Raw genomic sequence first — 23,347 nt, 5'->3', positions numbered from 1 at the left:
TGTAAACACTCTAATCATAGCAACTTTTACCTTAACTTTCAGATTCTCAGAGACATAACGGCAAATTTAACAAATTATGACAGACCAAATCCTTAAAACTCATTGTCTAAGGGTAGTTTAAACACAAGTTAAATATGACCTGCAAAATACTTAACCATCATGGGAATAAAATAAGCAAAAGTGACAATGATATCTGTATGAAGGTGATTATTTTCCCTTTTATTTTCCAAATTCTGGATAATGTGGCTAGACGGTCTATTGAGAAAGTGGCAACTTTCGTCAGAGTTGTTTTGAAAAATGAGGCACATCCAGAGAAATCTTTCAGGGTCATTTTTTGAAGGACAGCCACAGAACTAAAACGTCTTGAGAACTTTGGGATCATAGTACCAAAAATGTTGCTAGGTCACAAGGGTGATAGTTTTCCCTTCTGTGTATGTATGATTCTTTCTTTATTTCTTTTTAATAAACAGGGGATGGAGAACTGTCGTGGGAACATTCTGATGGTGATATCTTCCGGCAACCTGCCAACAGAGAAGCAGTAAGTGTGAATAGCTCAAATAATTCACCACTTCACAGCATCAGGCCAAACTTGCCTCTCCCCATGGCTACTATCCCAGCAAATCCAAAAAAGGGCCGATTTCTGAGGTCAGACGGGATCGGGCGCGTTCAGGGCAGCATGGCCGTAGACAAAAAAAAGGGCCGATTTCTAACATCATTTTTCTTCCCCTTTCTCAGAAACTTGAATGACATCATCACCAACCTACAACCATTTAAGTGCACTGTATAACTGGTAACTGGCCAGGACACAAAGAAACCATAGTCTCAGCCCTTTATCTAGATCAGAAGTTGGTACCCTTTTCAGGATGACTTGCCAAGTCTTTATGTCCTCTGTAAGGAAGGTAGATCACTACCCCTGTCCTCAACAGTGAGGAACTTCTATGGGGTTGTAAGGTAGCCCACCCGATCTTTTCGGTGGGATTTGGTGGGTACTTTGGACATATCCACATAAACCCTCCCCCAAGCCTTAGGCTCGCAGGCATACAGTTGTAAGAGAGGAAATGTAGCAGTCCCGATTCTCCTCCCTTCACCCTGCGACATCTCATTTATGTTCTCAGCACTAATCTCAGAATAAGCCTCACAAGAAGGCATCTCTCTATGTATAGCAATACCATCTTTTGTCTGTTTGCATTTTGAAGCAACTAACAAAATAGAATCCCTCTCTAAAAAAATACATGTCTAAGAAGAATTATACTTCAAACTTCTTAAAATCTGAAAAGGAAATATTCTAATTCAAAGAATATATCATATTAAAAGACTTATAAAAGTGTACAAAATGTACAGAGGTGATTGTTGCACATAAATACATGTTCATCACACCCTTGTACAAAAAAGTGTACAGTGACATTCATTGCAGCATCATTCTCATTAGAGCAAAACAAATGGAGTCCACCTAAATGTCTATCAATAGGGACTTGATTAAATATACCCTATCTATGGAACACTGTGCACTTGTTGAAAAGAATATGGTACCTCTAAATGTAGTAAGGTGGAGCGAGCTCCAAGAAATAACAAAACAAAATGCAGGATAAAATTGTACGTTATCATTTCCTTATGCAAAAATTTTACATGCATATATGCAAATGCACATAAAAAGATCTGGAAGGTCACATTGCAACATGTTAAGAGTGATAATCCTAGAGGGCTACAAGTGATCAGAAGGAAATGTAGACTTTGACTTTTTACTTTATATCTTCTGTATCATTTAATGTTTTTCCATAAGTATCAATTAGTTTTGTAATAAATAAAACATGAATGATTTTCCAAAACTTTAGGAATTTGTTCTCAGCAAGCATTGGATCTGAGGCAGGAGGCTAGGGAATTATAGGATTGGCCTGAGGATATTGAGGGTGTGAGGAAGGTGCTGATGGGGGATGCAATAGAATGCCTGATACAGGCTGGTCAAAAGGTAGTGAATTCTCGCAATTGATTATTCACAGTCAGTTACAGATTGAACTCTTTGTTCTCCTCTCTCACCCCTTCTTGCTACTGCGCTTGACTAGTCTTAAAAAAGAAAAAGAATGATACAAACATCACAGTGTTGCTGAGGCTGGGCTTCCTGGTCATCACATGGGCCACTTCTGACTTTCATGTCCCCAGCTTGCCAACACCCAACCCAAAAGCCTCAGCGGTGAGATAGAACAATTTCTATTTGCTTTACTCTCTAGCAGTATTGTTTTCAGGACACTGCTCTTTCTGAAAGAATTTAGAGGCATTGGGGGATGGGGGTGGACAACAGTACTCTAGATATCTCAAAAAAGCAGCATCCTGCAAGAGAGGGTGGGCTGCCCAGTTTGCTGGTTAATACAGACCCAGAGGAAAGATTTTCTCCATGCAGTTCTATCTGCTTTATGGTAAGTAAGATTCCTTCCAGATCCTGACAGGAGATGATGTCAGTCTTAGTTTTCCGTGTTGTGAGTTTCCTCTTTTTCAGCCCTGATTTTTTTATCATGGTAAGAAGTTGAGAGTGGCTAAATTAGTGGCTGTCAACCAGATGTCATTCTAAACGATATTTAGGGCTCAATCACCTTAAACTATGTTCCTTACTCCCTAAGAAGTACCCACACTATGCACTGTGGCCACTTTAGCCATCTTGCTGGTAATGCCATTAATTAGCCTTTCTTCCTTGTTTATTTCAGAATATTACAGGGGTACAAACACTTTGGTTACATATAATGCCTTTGCACCACCCAAGACAGAGCTACAAGCATGCCCATTGCAAAGGTGTGGAATTAAGCCAAGTAGCCTTTCTTTTTGACTTCGTTTTACACTGTCCCCAACTCCATCCCTTGTCTTTCAACTTCATTGTTCTTCCTAAACTGCTAGTAGTGAAAGGGCTGGACTTAATCCAGTAGTTCCTGTAGCAAAAGAGGTCAGGTACAGAAATGCGAGGCCTTGAAATAGTTATTGATTTTCAAAGGCGTTTAAGACCTATCTTTAGAAACAAACATTTGGGTCTGGTAGACCAAAATGGCCAGATGGTTCCACTTTATTATAAATAAATATTTCCCTTTGTTCTAAAAGGGATAGATATTGTGGAATACGATTTGAATAATAAATAGCATCTGTGGTAATGGAAAAATATATACCTGACACATAGTAGGCACCCAATAAATACGTGTTGAACAAATGGATGTGGAAGGTGGAGTGAAATGTGTGTGGTGGTGGGGTGGAGAGGGGGCTTTTCATTAATTTTAATGCATAGGAATTTGTCTCAAATCAGAGACAAATTCTTCAAATTTGTTGTTTGCTCCTGACCAGCCTAAAATGAGAAGACGGGAGAATCCCTTCTGAGTATCCTTTGCAGGCCCAGCTTCCTACATGGTGAAGAAAAAAAAGAAGCCCCAATAACACATTTCCTATCCAGTAGATTGTTCTTTTTGTAAACTGTTCTTCTTTATAGGGAACCATCAAAACCTCAGTTTAACAAAAACACAGCTGATTGGCTTATTTTGCCAGGCAGTCTGAAAACCATCAGCTTACCAAGTTTTACGAAGTGCACAGGAAGGGGAAGCAGTGGTTCAAATATAACTTCTTTGTAAAAACCTGCAACAGCTTTTGTCTGATTTCCAGTTTGTAATTTCACATGAATTGGTCCTCGTGCCATTGAACGGGGGAGTGTGTGTGTGTGTGTGTGAGTGCGCACGCGCGTGTGGTGTGTTATGTGGGGAGGGAGAAGTAGGCACAGGGTAGAAAGCCAAAACATGAAAGCAACCATAATTTTGTTTTGGACAACAGCCAAACTCTGATTTTTGCCCCCAGTAGATTACATCAAAATCGACCACTAGAAAAGCTAAAGAGTTAAGGATAGAAACAACATGAAACAAGACAAAAATCCACCTCTCATTCACATAGTCAGAACAATGGTTTGGGAAGGAAACTGCCCCAAGTACGTTCCAGCCAGGGATAGTCCTAGGTTAGTAGTCACTAAGGTACAATGTTTTCATGGCTCTGTGGATTATATTATAGAATACATTCTGAAGACACTTTTTAAATCAAACTTTTTATTTTGAGATAACTGTAGATTCACTTGCAATTGTAGGAGGTAATACAGAGAGACCCTGTGTGCCTTTGCCCAGTTTCCCCCAAGATGGTAACATCTTGCAAATCTATAATACAATATCACAATCACAAAGGCCCTTTTAAGGCCCTTTCTGGACTCTGATGTTTTCCTGTCTCTGCCAATAAAACCCTTGTGTCTTAGACCTTAGAACAAGTAAGGAAGAAATTCCTGGGGAGCCTCTATAATGGTAGGGATTTTCTAACACCAGAAAAGAACTGTTTTAGAACCACTTCAAAAGCCTGAAATATTTTCAGTCTTTCAAGTAAGTAAATTTTTAAAAATACCAAAATACTAAGCAAAATAAAACAGAGCATATCTATATGGTCATTTCTAATTGGTTTTTGACCTGCTCCCTCAAGCAGCCAATTTGCAGCTGGTTTTTAAGATAAGCTCCAATTTCATTTACAATTCCAGGGTGTTAATGCCTTTTTCTCCTTTGCTCTAAGTTACAAGGTCAGAATGGTCCCTGGTAAACCTCTTTCATTAGTTTAAGGGGGCGACTCTGAAAGAGCCATTACCCTTAAATCGAAATCACACACCACCACCTCAACCCCCAGCCCTAAAATAGAAAATCCTTTATGTCAGTGATTCTTAAGCTTGACTTCAAATTAGGGACTCCTGGGGAGTGTATAAAAATCCTGATGCCCAGGCCTCCCCCAGACCAATTACTTAAGAGTCCCTGGAAGTGGGACCCAGGCATCAGTATTTTTTACAGCTCCCCACATGATTCTGGTGTGCGACCAAGGTGGAGAACCAGTGGTGTATGTGGTTGTGAATGCTAGCTGAAAGAACTTCATCATCCGAAAGAACTACTCTTTGGAGCAGCTTTTAGCCAAATGTTTGGGGACCACTGAGTTTGACTGGACATTCTCTCCTCCACTTTCTCCTCCTTACCCTATTCCTCTTCCTCCTTCTGTTCATCATCCCCCTACTCTCACTCTCCCACCATCTCCAAAAACTCAATCTTCATGGTCACCCTGAATAAATCACCTCTCCTCCCTGGCCTCAGTTTCTCTGTCTGTAAAACAAAAACTTCAACAAGATGAGGTTCTAGGGGGCCAAATGGTCTAGGATAGGGCTTCTGACCAAAATCTCTGAGGTTTGGGGGTTTTGCCTTGAATCATTTTCCTACCCTTATCATATGTCCCAGGGTCTGAGTCTCTGGTGCTAAAGAACAGCCTTTCATTTTGTGCTCATCATCATGAGTCTGAGAACTGGTACTTGCAGCTTATCCTGGGTCAGCGACCTTCCCTTTCTAATTCTATCCCTGTCTAACTCCTTCCTTTTAGCATCAGTGGGCCACCCACCAGCCAAACTGTCTTCTGTGTGTTCCTTTGGCAAAAATTTGACAAACTCCAAAAAGGACAGAACAATCTGTAATGGCCTTGGTGGGATGTGAGAGATTATGGCAGAAAAAGATACATAAACCATTGTGGGAATGAGAAATATTTGCACTGAGAATCCCATTCGTGTGCATGATAAAAAATTGATGCAAATTCATATGTGCGAATTTTTATAGCAATGCATCAGCATGGGCTCTTCTTAGAGAGACTAATGTTCTCTTTCAGAAGTCTAAAACATCCTTTTATTCCAGCTCCTGTTGACTCTCCCTTTCTCCCACCAGTGCCCCCTTCCCACCAAGAGAGCAATAATACTTATCAAAGCTAAATTTACAACATGTATGTCTATAGCACATAACTTTAATCATTATTTTATGGGATGGTGGCATCAGAGGACCCCATAACTATCTTCCCAAGGTTCCCCATTGTTTCTAGCACTGCATATAAGTGTCTTCCTTTTTAATTGCCTGTGAGAGATTTTTTTAATGGGTTCCCCTCCTTCGCCCCTAACAATTGCCAATTGCCCCTAAAACACAATTAATGTTATTTGGCTTTAAGCATTAAGATTCTACTCTTCATTCATTCTATTTTCTTCTACCTCCCAGCTATCTCAGCTCCTGGGAGAGGGGTGGGTAGCTCAATAGTGAGCTCATCATGTGTCTTGAACCTGTGCTGAAAGAGCAATGGTTAGATTATATGTGATATAAGACTCTAAGCTTTCCTTAGGGACCATAGTTTCATTCATTCAATAAGTATTTGGTAAGCACCTTCTAGATGCTAGGCACTGTTCTAGGCACTGGAGATATAACAGTGAATTAAACAAAGTCCTTGACTCTGTGGAGCTTACATTCTAATACTGTCATACACTGTCAAGTAGTCTATCTATAAAATGTCTAGGTTATCTGTGCTGTGCTGTATGATCTTATGCCATTGCCTGTGTTTTGAGTCTCTGTACATTTTATCAAGAGTATACTTGATTCTCATCTTTTCTTCCTGTATAGTTCACTCTACAAATGATCAGGGTTCAGTGCTTTGAAATACGGTTCTGATTACATTATTTCCCTACTTAAAAAAAAAACCCTTAAAGCCTTCCACATCCTCACCTCTATTGCTTACCAAATAAAGTCCTTACCCCTTAGCCTGTCATTTAAAGTCCTCCATGATCTGGCTCCCACCCATTTTTGGAAAGTTATCCTTCAACTGTTCCCTTTTATGGACTCTGTGTTCTCTGCTACACCTTCTCAACTTGGAAACCCCTGCTTGGAATATTGCACACAAACTCTGCCTATAAAAAGTCTACCCACTCTTTGTGGCCCAAGTCACAAACCCTCCCTAACTGGAAGCTCTCTTTTCCTCCTGATTTGCACAGTACTTTCTACTTCTCCTGTGACCTCTGTTACATTCTGCCTTGTGTTGCAGACTACTGTCTTAACTCTGAAACCCGAATGTGAGAGTCTTTAGAGCAGGAAGAACACTTTAGCCTTTTCAGTTGTTTTCTCCCTCAGGAGTTTGTCTATAAATCTAGTCTCATCTTTTGGAAAAAGAGAAAAACCTCAGTATATTGCCAGAGCTGCTTTTACATTATCACATCCCTGTTTCTACTGGTGTAGGTGGGTGTGCAGCTAAGATCAGAGCTCATCATTATAAATCGAAATCATCGAATGACTTCTAATATATATAACTGAATCTCCCCCATCTCATCAGTGGACTTCTTAGACTGAATTTGTTCTTGTTGTTTTACAGAGACATTCTTACCACCGCTCTCACTATGATCCTCCACCAAGCCGACAGGCTGGAGGTCTGCCCCGGTTTCCTGGGGCCAGAAGTCACCGGGGAGCTCTTATGGATTCCCAGCAAGCATCAGGGACCATTGTGCAAATTGTCATCAATAACAAACACAAGCATGGACAAGGTAAGGGGCATCCCCCTTTTATACCCTTCTGCATTTTGGCTTCAGCAGCCCTGGTCTTTAGAGGGATTGAGGTAGGACAGGACCCTTTCTCCCACAAAAATCACATATTCACACATGGCTCACTCACCATCAAGTCTACAGAGTATGGACAAGTGACTCCAAGGGACTCTTAGGGCTTCCCTAAATGCAGCCGAAAGAGCATAGTCAAGGCCCCTTTGCTTGTGAAGCAGCATCCAGCATTTTCTCAGTTGACCCTGGGGGTTGGAGGCTATTTGGGAAAATTTGATGAGTCTTTAAGAGAATGAGAGGTTGTTCATTTTCCCATAGGGCACCAACATTCAAAGGCACTCAGTGCCAAACACTTCTGAAACTCTTATCCATACATTAGAAATAGCAATTCTCACACCTTAGTGCACCCCAGATTCTCCTGGGGCTCTTGTTAAAATATATATATATATATATATATATATTCCTGGCTCCACACTGAGAGGTTCCGGTTCAATGTGTAGCATATGAGATTGTCCCTAGAAATGAGTAATCCAGTGAAAAATGCAGAAACCACCTGGCTGAGCACCAGGAGGACTGATCAGGTTAATGCTGACATGCAGCCCACTCAGCCGACCAACTGGCTGCAGCAGGTACCCACAGACATCCTCAGCCCCCATTTCTTCCTGCACAGCATTATCTGACTTCTGCACCCCGCTCCCAGTAGCAGGGGTGTGGGGAGGAGAAATTCAACCAAACAATTGACTTCTTACTTTTTTAGGCGTCCTGTCAACCAGCTCTTCGGAGCAAGAGCTCAGCTGGTTCCTTTTTATGAAACCACAAACATGTTTTGTTTCCTTTAAAGGGAAAACAAATCAAAGGCAGTTCTCTGAATGGGTTAAAAGTAATAAATTATTAAACCAAATGATTGAATAATATGAGTGAAAAACAATCCGTTACAAAGAACTCCTACCATAAATCTCAACAAAGCTAGTCAAGCCAAAGCTAGCTGATCACATCTGTTCCTAGTTAGATGTAAATTTCAGATTACAGATAAAAAAGTAAATTGCTTTTGAAATGTACAGGCTTAAAAGAACATTCAAAATAAAATTCTTAATAAAAAATGGTGGCGTATTAGAAGAATTGGAAATATTTACTATCGATCTGTGTTTGATTTGAAATTTATTATTTTTAAGTTCCAAAGCATTCTGATACAAGTTTATGAAATGAGGAGGAGGAGTTAAGTAAAGATACAGTGTGATTTTCAATCCTAAATTGCCTCCAATAGATTCCATTTGCTCTAAAAGTATTCCAAAGCCTTTAAAAAAAGTGTGGGAAAATGGACTTTGAAAATCCCAAATCCCATAATTTCCACAAGGCGTCTTTATTTTCAGGGCAGAGGCTGATCCCTTGATTTTCTCCATGTCCTACAAAAGTCCCAGCTGGTTTACATTTATTCATTTGCCCCCATTGATTTGGATGCAGCAGTTCACTTTTGACCTTTCTATTATAGTTCACTGGAGAATCACTTGTCCCCACTCCCAACTCCTAACTCCCCAGCTGGATGATTCAAAATCATCTTGAGAATTTTTTGGTGGGCAGAGGCTGTGTTTGCCTCTAGAGAGTTGACCTCACCCTGTTCTACTGCAACGTGTGGGCTCTCACCCAGTCTGGACCGTTCCCTTAGTCCACATGTTTAGGGGAGAGGGAACCTAGCTATATAACGCTAGGAGTCCTGCCTGCCCTGCTCTTCGGCATGGCTCACCCTTTCCCTTAGCTTGCCTGCTTATGATGTGGTCCTCTGAGATTCATCTACTTGGTTCCTTGTTAGAATCGAAGAGGAGAAGTGATAGAACTCCACCATTTTGAACCTGAATCCAGCCTAAATGTTCTTGAGGCAGACCATGGTACCCACTTGATCGCATTGTTTAGAAGGGAATGTCACTGTCTGGAGAAGAGAGAGAAGAGGTGAGGGCAGGGGAGAGAACAACACATCTGGTCTGTTTTGTATGATCCTGTCCACAGCCCTGAGCCTCACAGTTGAGGTGTCAAGTCTCTGTTCTGTCTCACTATAAGACTGGGAGCCTCTCTGGTTTGGGTTCTTAAATCTTTACATGGATTGACCCGTTAGAGTGCCCAGTATTCCAGCAGCCCTTGCAAAGGACAGAAAAAGTCAGCCAGCAATCATCCGTATTTCCTAATGTGACCCAGTGGACTCGATGAAAAAGAAATAACTCAGTGATTCATCCTTCTGAGGCCATTGTCTTGCAGCCAAATCAGTCAGTTCCTAGAAACGCCCCAAGTGGGGCTATTTCTCCCCCTCCCCCCGGCCCCGCCTGAAGTGATACAACCCACCCTAGAGATGTTGTTGATTGGGATGCCGACAGGTCTCCCTGGGTATGATGAGGTGATGGGAATAATGAGAAATACAGCCAGTCCCAGTCATGGCTTGAAATCTCCACAATGCTCCTGCATTCTCAAAAAGGAAGAGAACTCATTCTCAGACTCTCCGTTGACAGCCCTGTGCAGAGTTCTTATCCTGGAGCCTGGCTCCATGCCTTATACTAGGAGCTGGGTATGTTTTGGGTTGATTTGCATGGAAGGATGTTCCTGTGGCCCCTTCCCTTTATAGGCCACTCGGCCTGTAGCCCAAATGCTCTCTCTTTCAACGCCCCTCAGAAAACACGGAGCCGGTGACTTCACTTCCCACTCGACAAAGGTCAGACTGCCAAAAAATATCAGTGGAGCTGGCAGTAATTTAGCTGTAGCCAAATCTCTACAGCCGCTATGAGGAGGGAGACTGAGGAAATTGCCTGAAGATTAAAGGCATACAAGACTATCCCTTCACAAGTTACCTAGGAGGCATTGGTCCTTTCCCTCTCAATCTCATCTTCTTTCCCACACCAGGGAGTAGGCCAGCACAACTAAGTTCCACACCCATATATGTTGGTAGATCAGACTCTCATAGCATTGAACATTCTGAATGGATTTGCTTCAGGATCTGGAAGAAACTTGCCGTTTGGGAAGAGCAGTAGGTTTTGCATCTAGCCTCCCTGGAAAGCAAATATCTCTAGGAAATTTTCATGCCTGGTAACACATCAACTAGGGCCATACAAATCTTCCATGGAACTGTAGATATTAACACTACATTCTACTAGAGATTTCTTATCAGATGCCCAAGACAGATAGAACTCTGCTTCCATGTGTTCGTTCATTCCTCTGTTTTAAAAAATATTAGCTTTGGCCGGGCGCGGTGGCTCACGCCTGTAATCCTAGCTCTCTGCGAGGCCAAGGCGGGCGGATTGTTTGAGCTCAGGAGTTCGAAACCAGCCTGAGCAAGAGCGAGACCCCGTCTCTACTAAAAATAGAAAGAAATTAATTGGACAACCAAAAATATATAGAAAAAGTTAGCCGGGCATGGTGGCGCATGCCTGTAGTCCCAGCTACTCGGGAGGCTGAGGCAGGAGGATCGCTTGAGCCCAGGAGTTTGAGGTTGCTGTGAGCGAGGATGACGCCACGGCACTCTAGCCTGGGCAACACAGTGAAACTCTGTCTCAAAAAAAAAAAATATTAGCTTCTTGGCCTTCTGGCTAAGATCAAGTGTAGTAAAAGTTATTTATGAACTGCTTACTATGTGTCAGGCCATTTGTGAGCATCCAGAGGTCACTGCTGAAGAATCTGGGGAGCTGCTGACAGTAGAATGTGGCCCAGGCTGTTTTTAGGTCACAGAGACTGCTCTGTAAATGTATCTCCACGACCATGACAAGCACAAAGGATACTTGATATGTTGAGTTCATATGGGGCTTGGGTTTTGAGCATAGAGACCCTTTTTAGCTCCTTAGCTTTTAGTTTTCATTTCTGTGTTCTCTTCCAGTGTGTGTTTCTAATGGAAAGACCTATTCCCATGGCGAGTCCTGGCACCCAAATCTCCGGGCATTTGGCATTGTGGAGTGTGTGCTATGCACTTGTAATGTCACCAAGCAAGAGTGTAAGAAAATCCACTGCCCCAATCGATACCCCTGCAAGTATCCTCAAAAAATAGATGGGAAGTGCTGCAAGGTGTGTCCAGGTAAAAAGGCAAAAGGTGCGTTGGTTGGAGGCTCTGCCTTTGGTTGACTGAAATCTTCACATAGTCCTTCTCAACTTTCTTTCAGCATCAGAAACACAATCAATCTGTCATATAATTATAATAATACTTCTAATAATGATGAACTTCATTCTCTCCTCTCTTGAAAGACTGAAAAGATGGTTGCTTGGAAGAAATTTACTACTCAGAAGTATACTAGGGATTTGCTTTTGTCTACCAATACTTACCATGAGCCCTAAGTGCTGAACTATCTGTGCTTTTCTAAATAGTAGAGAATTTAGGTTATGATTATTAGGAAGAACAATAGCACCTTTCATTTACATTAGCATTTAACTCATCAAAGCACAATCACATCCATTATGCTTTTGAGACAAGATGAGAGTTACAGTCGAAGGAGACTGGGTTCTGGTCCAAATCTAAGTTGTTGTCTGACTTAGAAATGTGCCATATCTACTCTGGGCTTCATCAGCCTTATTTGTACAATGAAAAGTTTGAAACAATTGATCTCTAAGTTTCCTTCTACACTAAAATCCTGTGATTATATTGTTAGTTCTCTTTTGAAGATAAGAAAACTGAAGTGCATAAAATGACTTGCCCAGAGTGATGCAACTAATTGATAATAAAACCAAGGCCTAGAACCCAGGTCACTTCCACCCTATTCTCTTTTCTAGGCCAGTACAAAATGTTGACTGATTTAAAAAGGCAAATTAATTATTTAAATGGTGGTTTTAAAACATGAGCTTCATAAAAATATAGTCCATAGTATTGGAGTTGAGAGAGTATATTTATTGAGGATTTTCATGTAGACCAGTGGTTCCCAAACTTGCCTGCACACAGGGAGCTCCCAGAGAGCTTCTGTAACTACCTGTGTTCCATCCCCAGAGATTATGATTTAATTGATTTGACGTGTGGCCTGGGCTTTGGAGTTTTTTAAAAGATTCCCAGGTGATACTAATGTGCGGAAAAGTTTGGGAACCACGACTGTAGGCCCGGGGTGTTTATGGTCTTGCTACTCCAAGTGTGGTTCATGGACCAGCAACACCTAGACCTAGTTAAAAATGCTGACTCTGAAGCCCCCGCCCCCAACCTTCTGCATCAGAATCTGCATTTCAACAAGATCCGCAGGTGAATCTAATGCACATTAAAGTTTGGGAAACACTAATCTATGGCACAAACAAAATATTCCTCAGTGTGATAACCCCATCTTCCAGAGTAAACAAAGGGCAGGGTGTGGATGGGAAGGACAGGAGCCATCCGATACGGAGTCAAGAACTGGGCCATTAAAATTTATGAGGAAATGTATTAATTACAGGTAGGGAGAGAGCACATTCTAAAGATGATATGGACATTGGGGCCACCCAGCCATGATGATCTATTATGACTTTCAAGTCTGTGATCTCACTGGATCCCCAAATTTTTTAGTGTCACTTAGTGGCAGTTCTACCAACACAATGTTCTCTTCTGTCAAGGGTCTAATGCCTATAATGTAAAAAGTAATGCAACAAGATCATTTCAGACAAAAACTAATAGTTGACTAAACTATCCATTCTGATCTGAATCTCAGACCTTCAGACCAAATCCCATTTCATTGTGTGCTTAGCATTTTATTGATACAGGCAATTCAAATAAAAAGTAAAACAATCAAAAAGTTGTGAGAGCAGGACACACAACAGGCATTGCCTTTTAAATAATTGCCCTCACAGGTTGGTAATGTTTATTAAAACATTTGGCTAAATAATTCCACTCTTAGGAATCCTAAGATAGTAATCAGAGACATACACGAAGATACACAAACAAGGATTTTTGCCACAGTGTTGTTTACAATAGTGAAAAATTGGAAACAATATGAAAATCCACTAATATGGGAATGGTTAAATAAATTATAGTATATCTGTACCATGAAGTAATAATACAGCCATTAAAAATCATTAAAATCACCAAGATTTAATGGCACAGAAAGATGTTTGCAATGTATCTGTTAAGTAAAAAGAGCAAGCTAAAAATACATGTATATTATGATCCCACTTTTTGTGTTAAAAAAGAAAATGCTTATATATGCTAAGACCAAAGGAAAAAAAAAGAAAAGACTAGAAGGACATATGGCAGAATATTAAGAATGACCATATTTGGGAGACTGATAAATAATTTTTATTTATTTTTTTGGTTTATTTGTATTTTCTAAATTTTCAGTAGTAAACATGTATTAATTTTGTAAATAGAAAAAATAACAAAAGTTATCATTTAGAAAACTGCCCTCCAGCATCCCAATTGGCAATATGTTGAAGAGTCTGATTGACTAAACCAGTTTCTCTGGAAGAGCTACTTTATCTGCTTTCCTGCCCTGCTCCAGTGTGGGGAGATAGATTTATTGAGGAACATGGAAGGAGAGAGCTTCTGTCCCATTCTGTGTATCTGTCTCTCAGTGGGCCAGACATGGGTTTCTTACAAGTTGAACCACTCCTGCTAGTCACATTGCCTAAGAGGCATTATCCACGTAGCCCAGGGCACCTGCTCCAGGTACTCAGCAACTGCAGCATCGGGGAGTATGTACTCGTTCATGCATTCAATCTGGAAATATGTATTAAATGCCTACTGTGTGCAAGACATGTTACAGACACTGAGGACAGAGAGATGAACAAGACAGACGAAGGCTACTTGTTGGCATAGTCCTTATATTCTAGTGGAGAAGAAAGACAGTGAACCCAAATCAATAAGGTAATTTTAGATTGTGATGGGTACTGTGAAGAAAACCCAAACAAGATCAAGAGATAGTGACGTGGGTAGGGAGGCAGTGGGAAGCACTTTCAAAAGAATGGTCAGGGAAGCCTTCTGTAAAGAAGTGATATTTGAGAAGAGTCCTGAATGATGTGAAGGGGTGAGAAATGGGATGATCATGATATCACTGGCCTCTTAAAAAAATGACAAATGACACAGAGGAAAAGGAACAAGGGAGTGAGGAGGGAAGAAGATAGAAGCAAAAAAGAACAGTAAATTCAGTTGTGTTGATAAGGGAAAAGAGATAAATCAAATTCACTAACAATCCAGCCAAAAGTTGCATTGTAACAAATGATTGCAGGCTCCTACAGTAGCAAACGAGGGCCAAAATAAAGGATGTGAGTTTTGCCTCTCTTTCTTCCCTTTGCTCTGACAGAGGTTGGCCTTGTCTTGCATATCAGTGGCCACCTACAGGGTCAGATAAGGCTTCCACTTCCTGAAGGTTTCCTAGCTCATATCTCACACCCACTACATCACCCCAATACCTGGAATTCCCATAATTACACTCCTTTTGGGTTATGGCATAAAATCCCCTGTTAAGACTTAAAAGTTTCCTGGGCTGGAATAATACATCTTCATCAGTCATCACTATTTCCATAAGGAATGGTTTCTCAATTTCTTAGTTCTGGAGGGCTCAGGACAGGAGAATTCTCATGGAAAGTGGAAATGACCAGAAATGACTTCAAGTGTGGCATGCTTCCCCAAAAGAAAATGAGAGTATGTGAACGTGGAGTGATTAGAAAGCACCTTGAGGTGCAGAGTGTGGAAAGTGGAGGATGTTGCCGAGTAGGTAGTTCTAAAGACAAACTTTGCTTTTCTTAATATTTTCAAATGCCAGCCATGGTTGAGTCAATAATGGGTTTTGTTTGTAGACCCCTCTGGTCTAGTAAATTAAGCTCTTGGAGGGGCGGGGGTGGTGGAGCGGGATGACTCTTCAGGCTACTGGAAGACCTTTTAGCATATTATATACTGCCAGTGCCATCATGGATTTCATAAGTTGGTTATAGCTCTGACCAATATTAAGCTGGTGAGCAGAGTTTAACAAGTGAACTCGGCTCTCATTCTGAAAGCGATAATTGAATACATAGAATTCCCTGTACACTCAGTGACCTCCCTGCCTCCACCCATTTGAAAAGTGCTAGTACACAACCCCATAATTATCTAACATCACCAAAAAGACTGGCCCACTGAATAATTAAATAGCTAAAAAAGAAGGACAAAAGGAGAAAGGAAGCTTAATTCTAGGATAATCCCCAAATTGAGTAATCCAATCTGGAATCATCAAGAGAAGACTCTGGTTTTGTCCTTACAGTGCCAAATGGTGATGGGGGTGGGAAAGCTAATCAGGTCACCAAGAGACATACAATAGCAATTTGATTACAACTTCTATTCCAAATTGGCTAGACACCAAATTGGTGTCCGATTGGCTAATAGTGAGTCTCCCTAATTAGAGTCACAGATCCAAAGCGCTCAACACTCAACGGTTTCATCCACAACGATTCAGATATTCTTACAGATGGCTTCTGCACATATTCAAAGTTTTTCAGGGTGTCCAAGGCTTCTCTTTGTTGTTCCTGATTTGAATGTGCACTTTAAATATGCAGCTGAAGAGGGTGCTGATTACAAGGCCAACAAAGAAACTTAACTCACTGATAACTGACCAAGAAAAACTCTTTTTTTTGGTAGAGGGCTAAGGAAAGGGAAGGCTGAAGCAGAATGGGGAGTATTAGGGGGCTGGTAGCTTTGTGCCTGGGAGCTGAAATTCAACAGTTTAATTTACACATTAAATGATCCATAGTTGAGGCATTTAACCAGTTTTTTGTGTCTCCCAACCGTTCGTTTGGCATTGCATACATATGACTAATCTGACATCTAGGTTTTGGCACTGGTGTTGATCCAGCATTATCGTTCCCCTTACAAACAAATCAAAGAGCATTCAGAAATGTCAAGCCAATTTGGATAGATCCTTTGGGCAAGTATATGCACATAAATGAGTGTCATGAATGTTTTCTAAGTATACCTAAATGATGTCAGGGAAGTTAACTAAGGCCCTTTGTCAGCCCATTCCCTGGGCCTCTCTTGGCAACACTGGGTTGGACATAACATGATCCTGACCCAGTATGGAAAATCCTATGTTCCCTTAAGTGCCTAAGAGATTTGTACCTGGCTACATTTTTCCTCCTCATGAAAGTCTACTTCTCAGTGATGGTGGTAGGGGGCCAGTGTTCTACAAGACTATGGATTCTGTCAATGCATGGACTTCAATCAACGGTTATATGCTCCTTTGTGATTTAGTGGTGTTTACAGGGGCAATCTAAGCTGAGCTAATGAAATAGGAGTGGAATTTTTGTCTCTGGTGGAATGTTCTTGTTAATGGTCCACTTTTAATAAGTGTGAGATGTTATAAACAGTAAGACTGATAAATGCAGAAGTTCACTTCTGATTTTAGAAAATCATGACAAAACTCTACTTGCTTCCTGATTCCAGAAGAACTTCCAGGCCAAAGCTTTGACAGCAAAGGCTACTTTTGTGGAGAAGAAACGATGCCGGTGTATGAGTCTGTGTTCATGGAGGATGGCGAAACTACCAGAAAAATAGCACTGGAGACTGAAAGACCACCTCAGGTAGAGGTTCACGTTTGGACCATTCGAAAGGGTAAGCAAGACAGCATTCATTTATTGTCTTTTGAAGGGGACATAGAGAAGGAAGGTAAGATTCACCTTAATTTTGCTTCAACGTGTTCCTCTGGGTCAGAGTTTCCCTGATGACCTAGAAACTGACACATGTCTAGCACAGTTGGCGTTATGGCCTTTCAAACTCAACCATTGCCTGTGCTAAAGATTAAGTATTGACTCTTGGGGTTTCCAAGGTTGTCTTTCTCACACCCCCTAAAGCTGGATAAGTGATTCTCAACCCTGGCTGCATATCAGAGTCATCAGGGAGAGTTTTGGGTTTTTAAGAAAACTACCAAATGTCTGGGCCCTGCCCCCAGAGATTGTCATTAGTTGGTCTGAGGTGGGGCCTGAGCATCAGTGTTTTTTCCTAAAGCTCCGCAGGTGATTCTAATGTGTGGCCATAGTTGCAAACTACCAAACTTTAGTCTACCATTCTTTCCAATACAAATGAAAACCCATTCATTCAGTGCAAGGCTGAGTCCCTAGAATTGTGCTGTGTATTTTAGGGTAAGACAAATTTAAAACATCATCCTTGCCCTCAGGAAGATTACAGTAGTCTCACTGAAGAAACCACCCCAGTCATGATGTCCAGTTCCTTTTCTGATTACTCAGTGACTGCTACAGTAAGCCACATTCTGTTCATTGTGATCCTACAACTATTCTAACGATTATGTGGGTTTATGATTAGTGCTGATCTAGTCTGGTTGGTTTTCTAGGAATCCAAATGTAGAGGTGATATTTCAGATGGAAAATGTTACACATCTTTTTGCTACTGGCTCCTACATCAGACTCGAGAGTGCACAACCTTTAGTGTGCTTCAGCATTACTCAAGGAGCTGGTTTAAAATGCAGATACCTGGACCCATCCCAGAGATGCAAATTCAGTAGGCTTTGGGTAGGGTCTAAACATTTGCATGTTTAACAAATAGCCAGGTTATTTTAATGCAGGTGGCACTTTGGACCATAGCTTTAGAAACACTGCTCTAGTATTTATGGGGCTTTTTTTCTCTCCTTTTCCACCACAGCCTTTCTTTCTCTGAAGAATGAGTTCTTCCCTACTGCTTAAAAAAGATGCTTGAACATACACGTTTCTCATCTATGCTTATTTTTGCTCTATACCTAGGAGTATTTATTTTCTATTTCTAACTCCCTAGATCTTCCCTAATGGGTCGTCACCTAGGAGTAGGCACAGGTCTGTTGGCTTCTCCAGCAGGGGGCCCACTATTTGGCACCTGACAACTTTTGCCCCACAGAGGTGTGTGGATGGTTTGCAACTTGCTAGTGTATCATCTAAATATCTTTTTGTTCACAGTGCTAGATTATCAAGGTCTGTGCTTGGTGGGCAGAGAAAAACCCAGGCTTCACCTACTTTGCTTCCATCTACATAGACCACTTGAGGATTATTTAAGTGGGCTATAACACATTGGTCCTTAACTACAAGGCAATCTGCAATTGTTTACCTGTTATTGTGATAAAAGCTATTCAGCCAAGGTTGAGACTGTGGGGGCTGCTTTATTTTAACTCTCCCCATTTTTTATAAGGGAAGTATAAAGGAGCTGTGATTATTTCCCAAAGGAAAATATGCTTTTCAGTGAGTTCAGGAACAGGGGTGGCTTCTCCATTTACATAAACAACCTGCCTGCAGTTCTACTGCTGGCTCTCATTGCTTAGCCAGGAGGGCAGCCCAGTGGTGCAGCAGGAACATAGTCTACACAGATTTGGGGCCAGGGCAGAATTTCTAATACTGCCTTTGGCTGCAGAAGCTCCAACCCACGCTTGATTCCATGTGGCTTTCCCTAGGAGGGGGTCCCACAGTGAGCAGCACTATCTCCCTTATCTCCATCTCCTGGAGAAGCCAAGGGTAGGCCAGTGAGCCAAAGAAACAAATGGAGTCAATTATAACCCTTGAGCCATCCAAGTTCTTGGTTAAGCACATTACACAGCCCAGCTCGATACTCCTAAGCCCTAGTAATGAGATGATATGCTCAGCCCAAGCAGAAAAAGGGACTGGTGTCTCCAGATAGAGCGTCTGACCACCTGCCCCACTTTTTGCTTGGCCCCAGGCATTCTCCAGCACTTCCATATTGAGAAGATCTCCAAGAGGATGTTTGAGGAGCTTCATCACTTCAAGCTGGTGACCAGGACAACCCTGAGTAAGTGATATCTTTCCTTACTCCTCCCTGGAAAACACATCCAGTTTCCAACGTAGCATAGCCATAACTAAAGCCCCTCTGCATTCTCAGTGAACATTAGCAATGCTCAGTATCAACATTAGAGGATATTCTGTCTCTCTTCTGGGTGACTTGGTCAATGGGGTGTCTGAATGTGATCTGAAAAGCTTGGACATGGTGAATACAAACCCCAATGTAGTCTTAGCATAAGCTGCCTCAGGTAAAGGCTTCCTGAATGTCTTTAATGAAACTGCTAAGCCCAGACTCTCAGGAAGGTTGGAGAAGTTCACAAGATTCCACATCTGATACATTTATGGAGACTTACATCTGGAGGGCTATATCTGGTGCTGGGGATGAGAGACAGAGAGAAAATGAATGCATATCAATTCCTGTATTGTATCAGAGCTCTTTGACTCTTTGGGAATGGGACCTGGGTGACAATGTTTCTTTAAAACATTCAGGCACTCAAGAATACTTGCAGCTCTCCCACTTTCTACACTAGATGGAGCCTGGGGACTAGATACTGCTAGGCACTGGGGGGTGGGGAGCACTTCTAGTGGAATAAAAGGCACACAATTTCTATCCACAGGGAATTCTAACGGGCGAGACAGAACATGAAAATGTCTTCAGTATGAATTAGTATAGTTCTGAGGAGTTAAATAACTAAGTGCTCAGGGGAATCTGCAAAGAACAATGAGATGAGAGCCAGGTGGGCTTAGTCGGGGAAGGCTTCGGGGAGGAGGTGTGTTTTGAGAGAGAAGGGTGTGACTGGGCAACAGGTCAGGAAATCAGTCCAGGAAGAGGGTGCAGCCTAAGAGAAGACTCAGACAGGAGCAAACAAGAATTGTGGGTGGGGGTGAGGAATGATCACAAAGGCCACAGAGGGTGCACTGAAAGATGAGAAGAGTTTAGAGGCAAGAAGTAGTCAGAGGGCCTGGAAGAAGCCAGTAAAAAGTTCAGATGTAAGGCAAGTAGCATTGGGAGTTGCTGCAAACTTACCAACAGCGTAGCAATGTCAAAGTGGTGCTTTGGAAAGGTGTCTCTGGGCTGTCAGGTGGATTCCTTAAGCACGTATTTTCATAAAGCCAGATTATGAAGAGCCCAATTTGCCACGCTAAGAAGTTGGACTTGATCTCTAGGCCAGAGAACCCCAGTGGAGGATTTTAAGCAACCGAGCAGTACATTCAGCTCTGTTTTTAAGAAAGAGGTCCTTGCTGTGTGGAGTGAAAGGTAGACTCCTAGTGAGAGGGCTGGTGATAGTCTGAATTAGGAAGTGATTATAGTATATTAAATCATCGAGACAGGGGAGGAGAGGTCACTGTGAGACATTTCTGAGGTTAAATCAACAAGATCAGTATCAAAAAGAGAAATGCGTTTGGAATGACTCCAATATTAACAACTTTATAGGCTGGGTGAATAGTAATGCCATTCACCAATGGGGGAAACTCTGAAGAATAAGCAGGTATTGGTAGAAGACAGTTTCACTTGGAACATGTTTAGATTAAGACGCTTAAGGGCCATCTGACCAGAGTTATCCAGTAGGCAGCTGGAAAGAGTCGATGAGGTCAACTGTTTATCTTCTGCAGGACTGATAGAAAAGAAACTGGACGGTATGAGAATTCAAATGGAGGAGTTGGGAGTCCTTACATGTCAGTAAGGAACTAAGGAGGCAGAGTCTAGGATCCCAGGATCAATGATGGGAGTTTCGAAATGACATCTTTTAGTCCTACTGTGAACAAGGCACTGTGCTAGGCTCCAGGGGACTTGAAAGAGGATCTTGACGTATTCTGTGCCCATAGCAGGATTTCGGGAGCATAATGAAGTAGATGGTGTGTGCTTCAAACTGCGTGCAGCTGGAGGAAGTGGGTAATGATATGATCCTGCAGGGTCACCTGGAAATAAAGAAGAACAGGCCTGACTCCTGTATACAATGTGCCAAGCAGAGCCTGGCACATGATAGGGCTTCAGTCAAAGCTGGTTCCTTGCCCAAGCCCTCTTCTTCTTTTTCCTTCTACCTCCCCACTGAGTCAGAGAGAGTAGGGAAAAAGGAGGAATCCAAGGGAAAAGGGGGCAGAGAAATCGAGTCCGTATGGAAGTAGGGGGTCATTTTTTCATGTGGCTAAGGAAAGAAAAGAGGTTCAAAACAGGTGTTAGGTCAAGAAGAGTTTGCTTACCTTGGACTAGGAGTTCTCTGAGTGCAGAAATAAAAAGAAGACTGAAGAGGGTATCCAGAGTGGGCAGAGATAACAGGGAATGGAAGGAGTACAGCCGAGTTCACCTAAAGCGGAAAGGATCTCCATGGGGTACATGAGAATGGAACACTATAAAGAGCCATGGGAGGCGATTTAGGGGTTCTAAGGGAGTGTAAGGACAGCACGTGGACGTAAGAGAAAGCAAAGGTGAGAAGTTTTGACAGAGGGTGGCAGGAATAGAGAAAAGAGTGGTAAATAATCAAGTAACCCAAACCAATATTCAGGGCCCCTAAGAGTGAACAAAGCCCCAGTAATGCGGTACATACTCTTTTTCAAAGTGCCTTTTTTGACCTGGTGCCAAGTAAGCCACCAAAACAGCTAACAAACAGATAGATTAATGGAGCATTTTGCAGATGCTAAATATACTGTAAAAATTCCAAGAATAATACTTAGGTTTTACTCTTGAGGAGGTAGTTATATATTATTCTTGGGATTCTTACAAATGCTATGTGTTGAAATGAAAACTTTGTGGCCCATTTTCCATATCTGCCCCCGGAAAAGTGTTTTGGGAACTGTTTTGCTAAAACGACCTGAATTTTGTATTTCAAATCCCCTGGTGGGTCCATGAGTAAGTGGTAAGGATGGGGGATATTGGTTCTATTTCTATTTTGCTGTTCTCTCCTCTTACACTCTCCTGGCCACTTTGTGTTTGCCTTTTAGGCCAGTGGAAGATATTCACCGAAGGAGAAGCTCAGATCAGCCAGATGTGTTCAAGTCGTGTGTGCAGAACAGAGCTTGAAGATTTGGTCAAGGTTTTGTACCTGGAGAGATCTGAAAAGGGCCACTGTTAGGCAAAACATACAGTATTGGATAGGGTAAAGCAAAAAAACTCAAGCTGCAGCTGGACTGCAGGCTTATTTTGCTTAAGTCAACAGTACCCTAAAACCCCAAACTCAAATGCAGTCAATTATTCACGCCATGCACAGCATAACTTGCTCGTTTATGTGGAGTGGTGTGTCAGCCCTTGAACATCTCCTCCAAAGACACTAGAAAAGTCTTGAATTATTTGTGGGAGGAGGAGGGATAGAACACCACAACACTGCTCTAGTTTCTTGGAGAATCACATCTCTTTACAGGTTAAAGACAAACAAAACCCCAGGGTTTCTATTTAGAAAGTTACTCAAATGAAAGAAAGAGAAGGGAATTGCTTAGTAGGAGTTCTGAAGTATACAGCAAATATTTGTATGAAATTATACCCTTTGAATTTTAGAATGTCTTGTGTTTTTTAAAAACATTGACTCCCCATCCTCATACACATACATACACATGCACACCCCTACACCCATTAAACTACAACCTCCATTCTGAGGCAAAGCTAGTCTAGACCCTACCATATTTTCCCTTGCTTGGCTCCCAAGTAGCTTGGAGGTTGTTGGTGCCCAGGAGAATACATAAAGAATTGTAAGCAGAAGGCTCTGCCCTTAGATCTCTGATGTGGCTGTTGAAGTCACCAAATATAGTGGCAGAGTGAAGAATAAGAACACCATTTCATGGCCTCATTCACTTTGAAGTGGTTAATGACTTGGCCCTAATGATACCAATTCTCTTTTCTCCCTGAACCTATGAGGCCTACAGAAAGAAGTTAGAATTAAGTAAAAGTTTCAGAAACTGAATCCGTATAAGACAAAATAATTATTGAAGAAAGGAGTTGATAGAAGTCAAAAAGGCCATCTTTTTGTTTTCACATCAATAAAACTCAACAATTAATAGATCAATACTCACTAATTTTTTTGAGGCCACAGTTGTGTAGCCAGAAAACTTAGGTTAAATTTTTAAATTGTAGAAACTTCTTAGAGGGGTATTTTTCCTTCTTCTCCAATTATAGGCATTGATTTTTTGTTCACAAAGTGGCTCGGTCTTCACGAGCTTCTGTGGTGTGTTAAGAGAGCTATTATTCATTTTTAGGGAGCCGGGAATTCTGATAAATATCTTTATCCTAAATATTTCTATCATCCTTGCCTTATCCATCAAACATACATTTAATCAAAGATTCTAGAGAAGACCGCTCCTAAAATGTCTATTTGTAGCCCA

General features: G+C 41.7%; 1 protein-coding gene across 4 annotated transcripts in view; it reads left to right on the top strand.

Moving 5' to 3' along the window:
• Nucleotides 1–22,107, top strand: part of CHRDL1 (chordin-like 1) — a 114,276-nt gene extending 92,169 nt beyond the window's left edge. For 3 of the 4 annotated variants that reach the window (XM_012644837.1, XM_012644861.1, XM_012644846.1), the window contains 6 exons: nt 471–538; nt 7,204–7,372; nt 11,232–11,441; nt 16,707–16,874; nt 18,957–19,046; nt 21,977–22,107. In XM_012644837.1, the coding sequence (XP_012500291.1) occupies nt 471–538; nt 7,204–7,372; nt 11,232–11,441; nt 16,707–16,874; nt 18,957–19,046; nt 21,977–22,107 (836 nt within the window). The remainder of the gene's footprint in view (nt 1–470; nt 539–7,203; nt 7,373–11,231; nt 11,442–16,706; nt 16,875–18,956; nt 19,047–21,976) is intronic. The other variant, XM_012644853.1, reaches the window with a different exon arrangement.
• Nucleotides 22,108–23,347: the final 1,240 nt, after the last annotated feature.

Source organism: Propithecus coquereli, unplaced genomic scaffold (assembly GCF_000956105.1).
Source record: "Propithecus coquereli isolate 6110/MARCELLA unplaced genomic scaffold, Pcoq_1.0 Scaffold104, whole genome shotgun sequence".
Taxonomy (NCBI): domain Eukaryota; kingdom Metazoa; phylum Chordata; class Mammalia; order Primates; family Indriidae; genus Propithecus; species Propithecus coquereli.
Note: the sequence above shows the minus strand (reverse complement) of the source record. Positions and strands in the feature narration are given on the sequence as shown.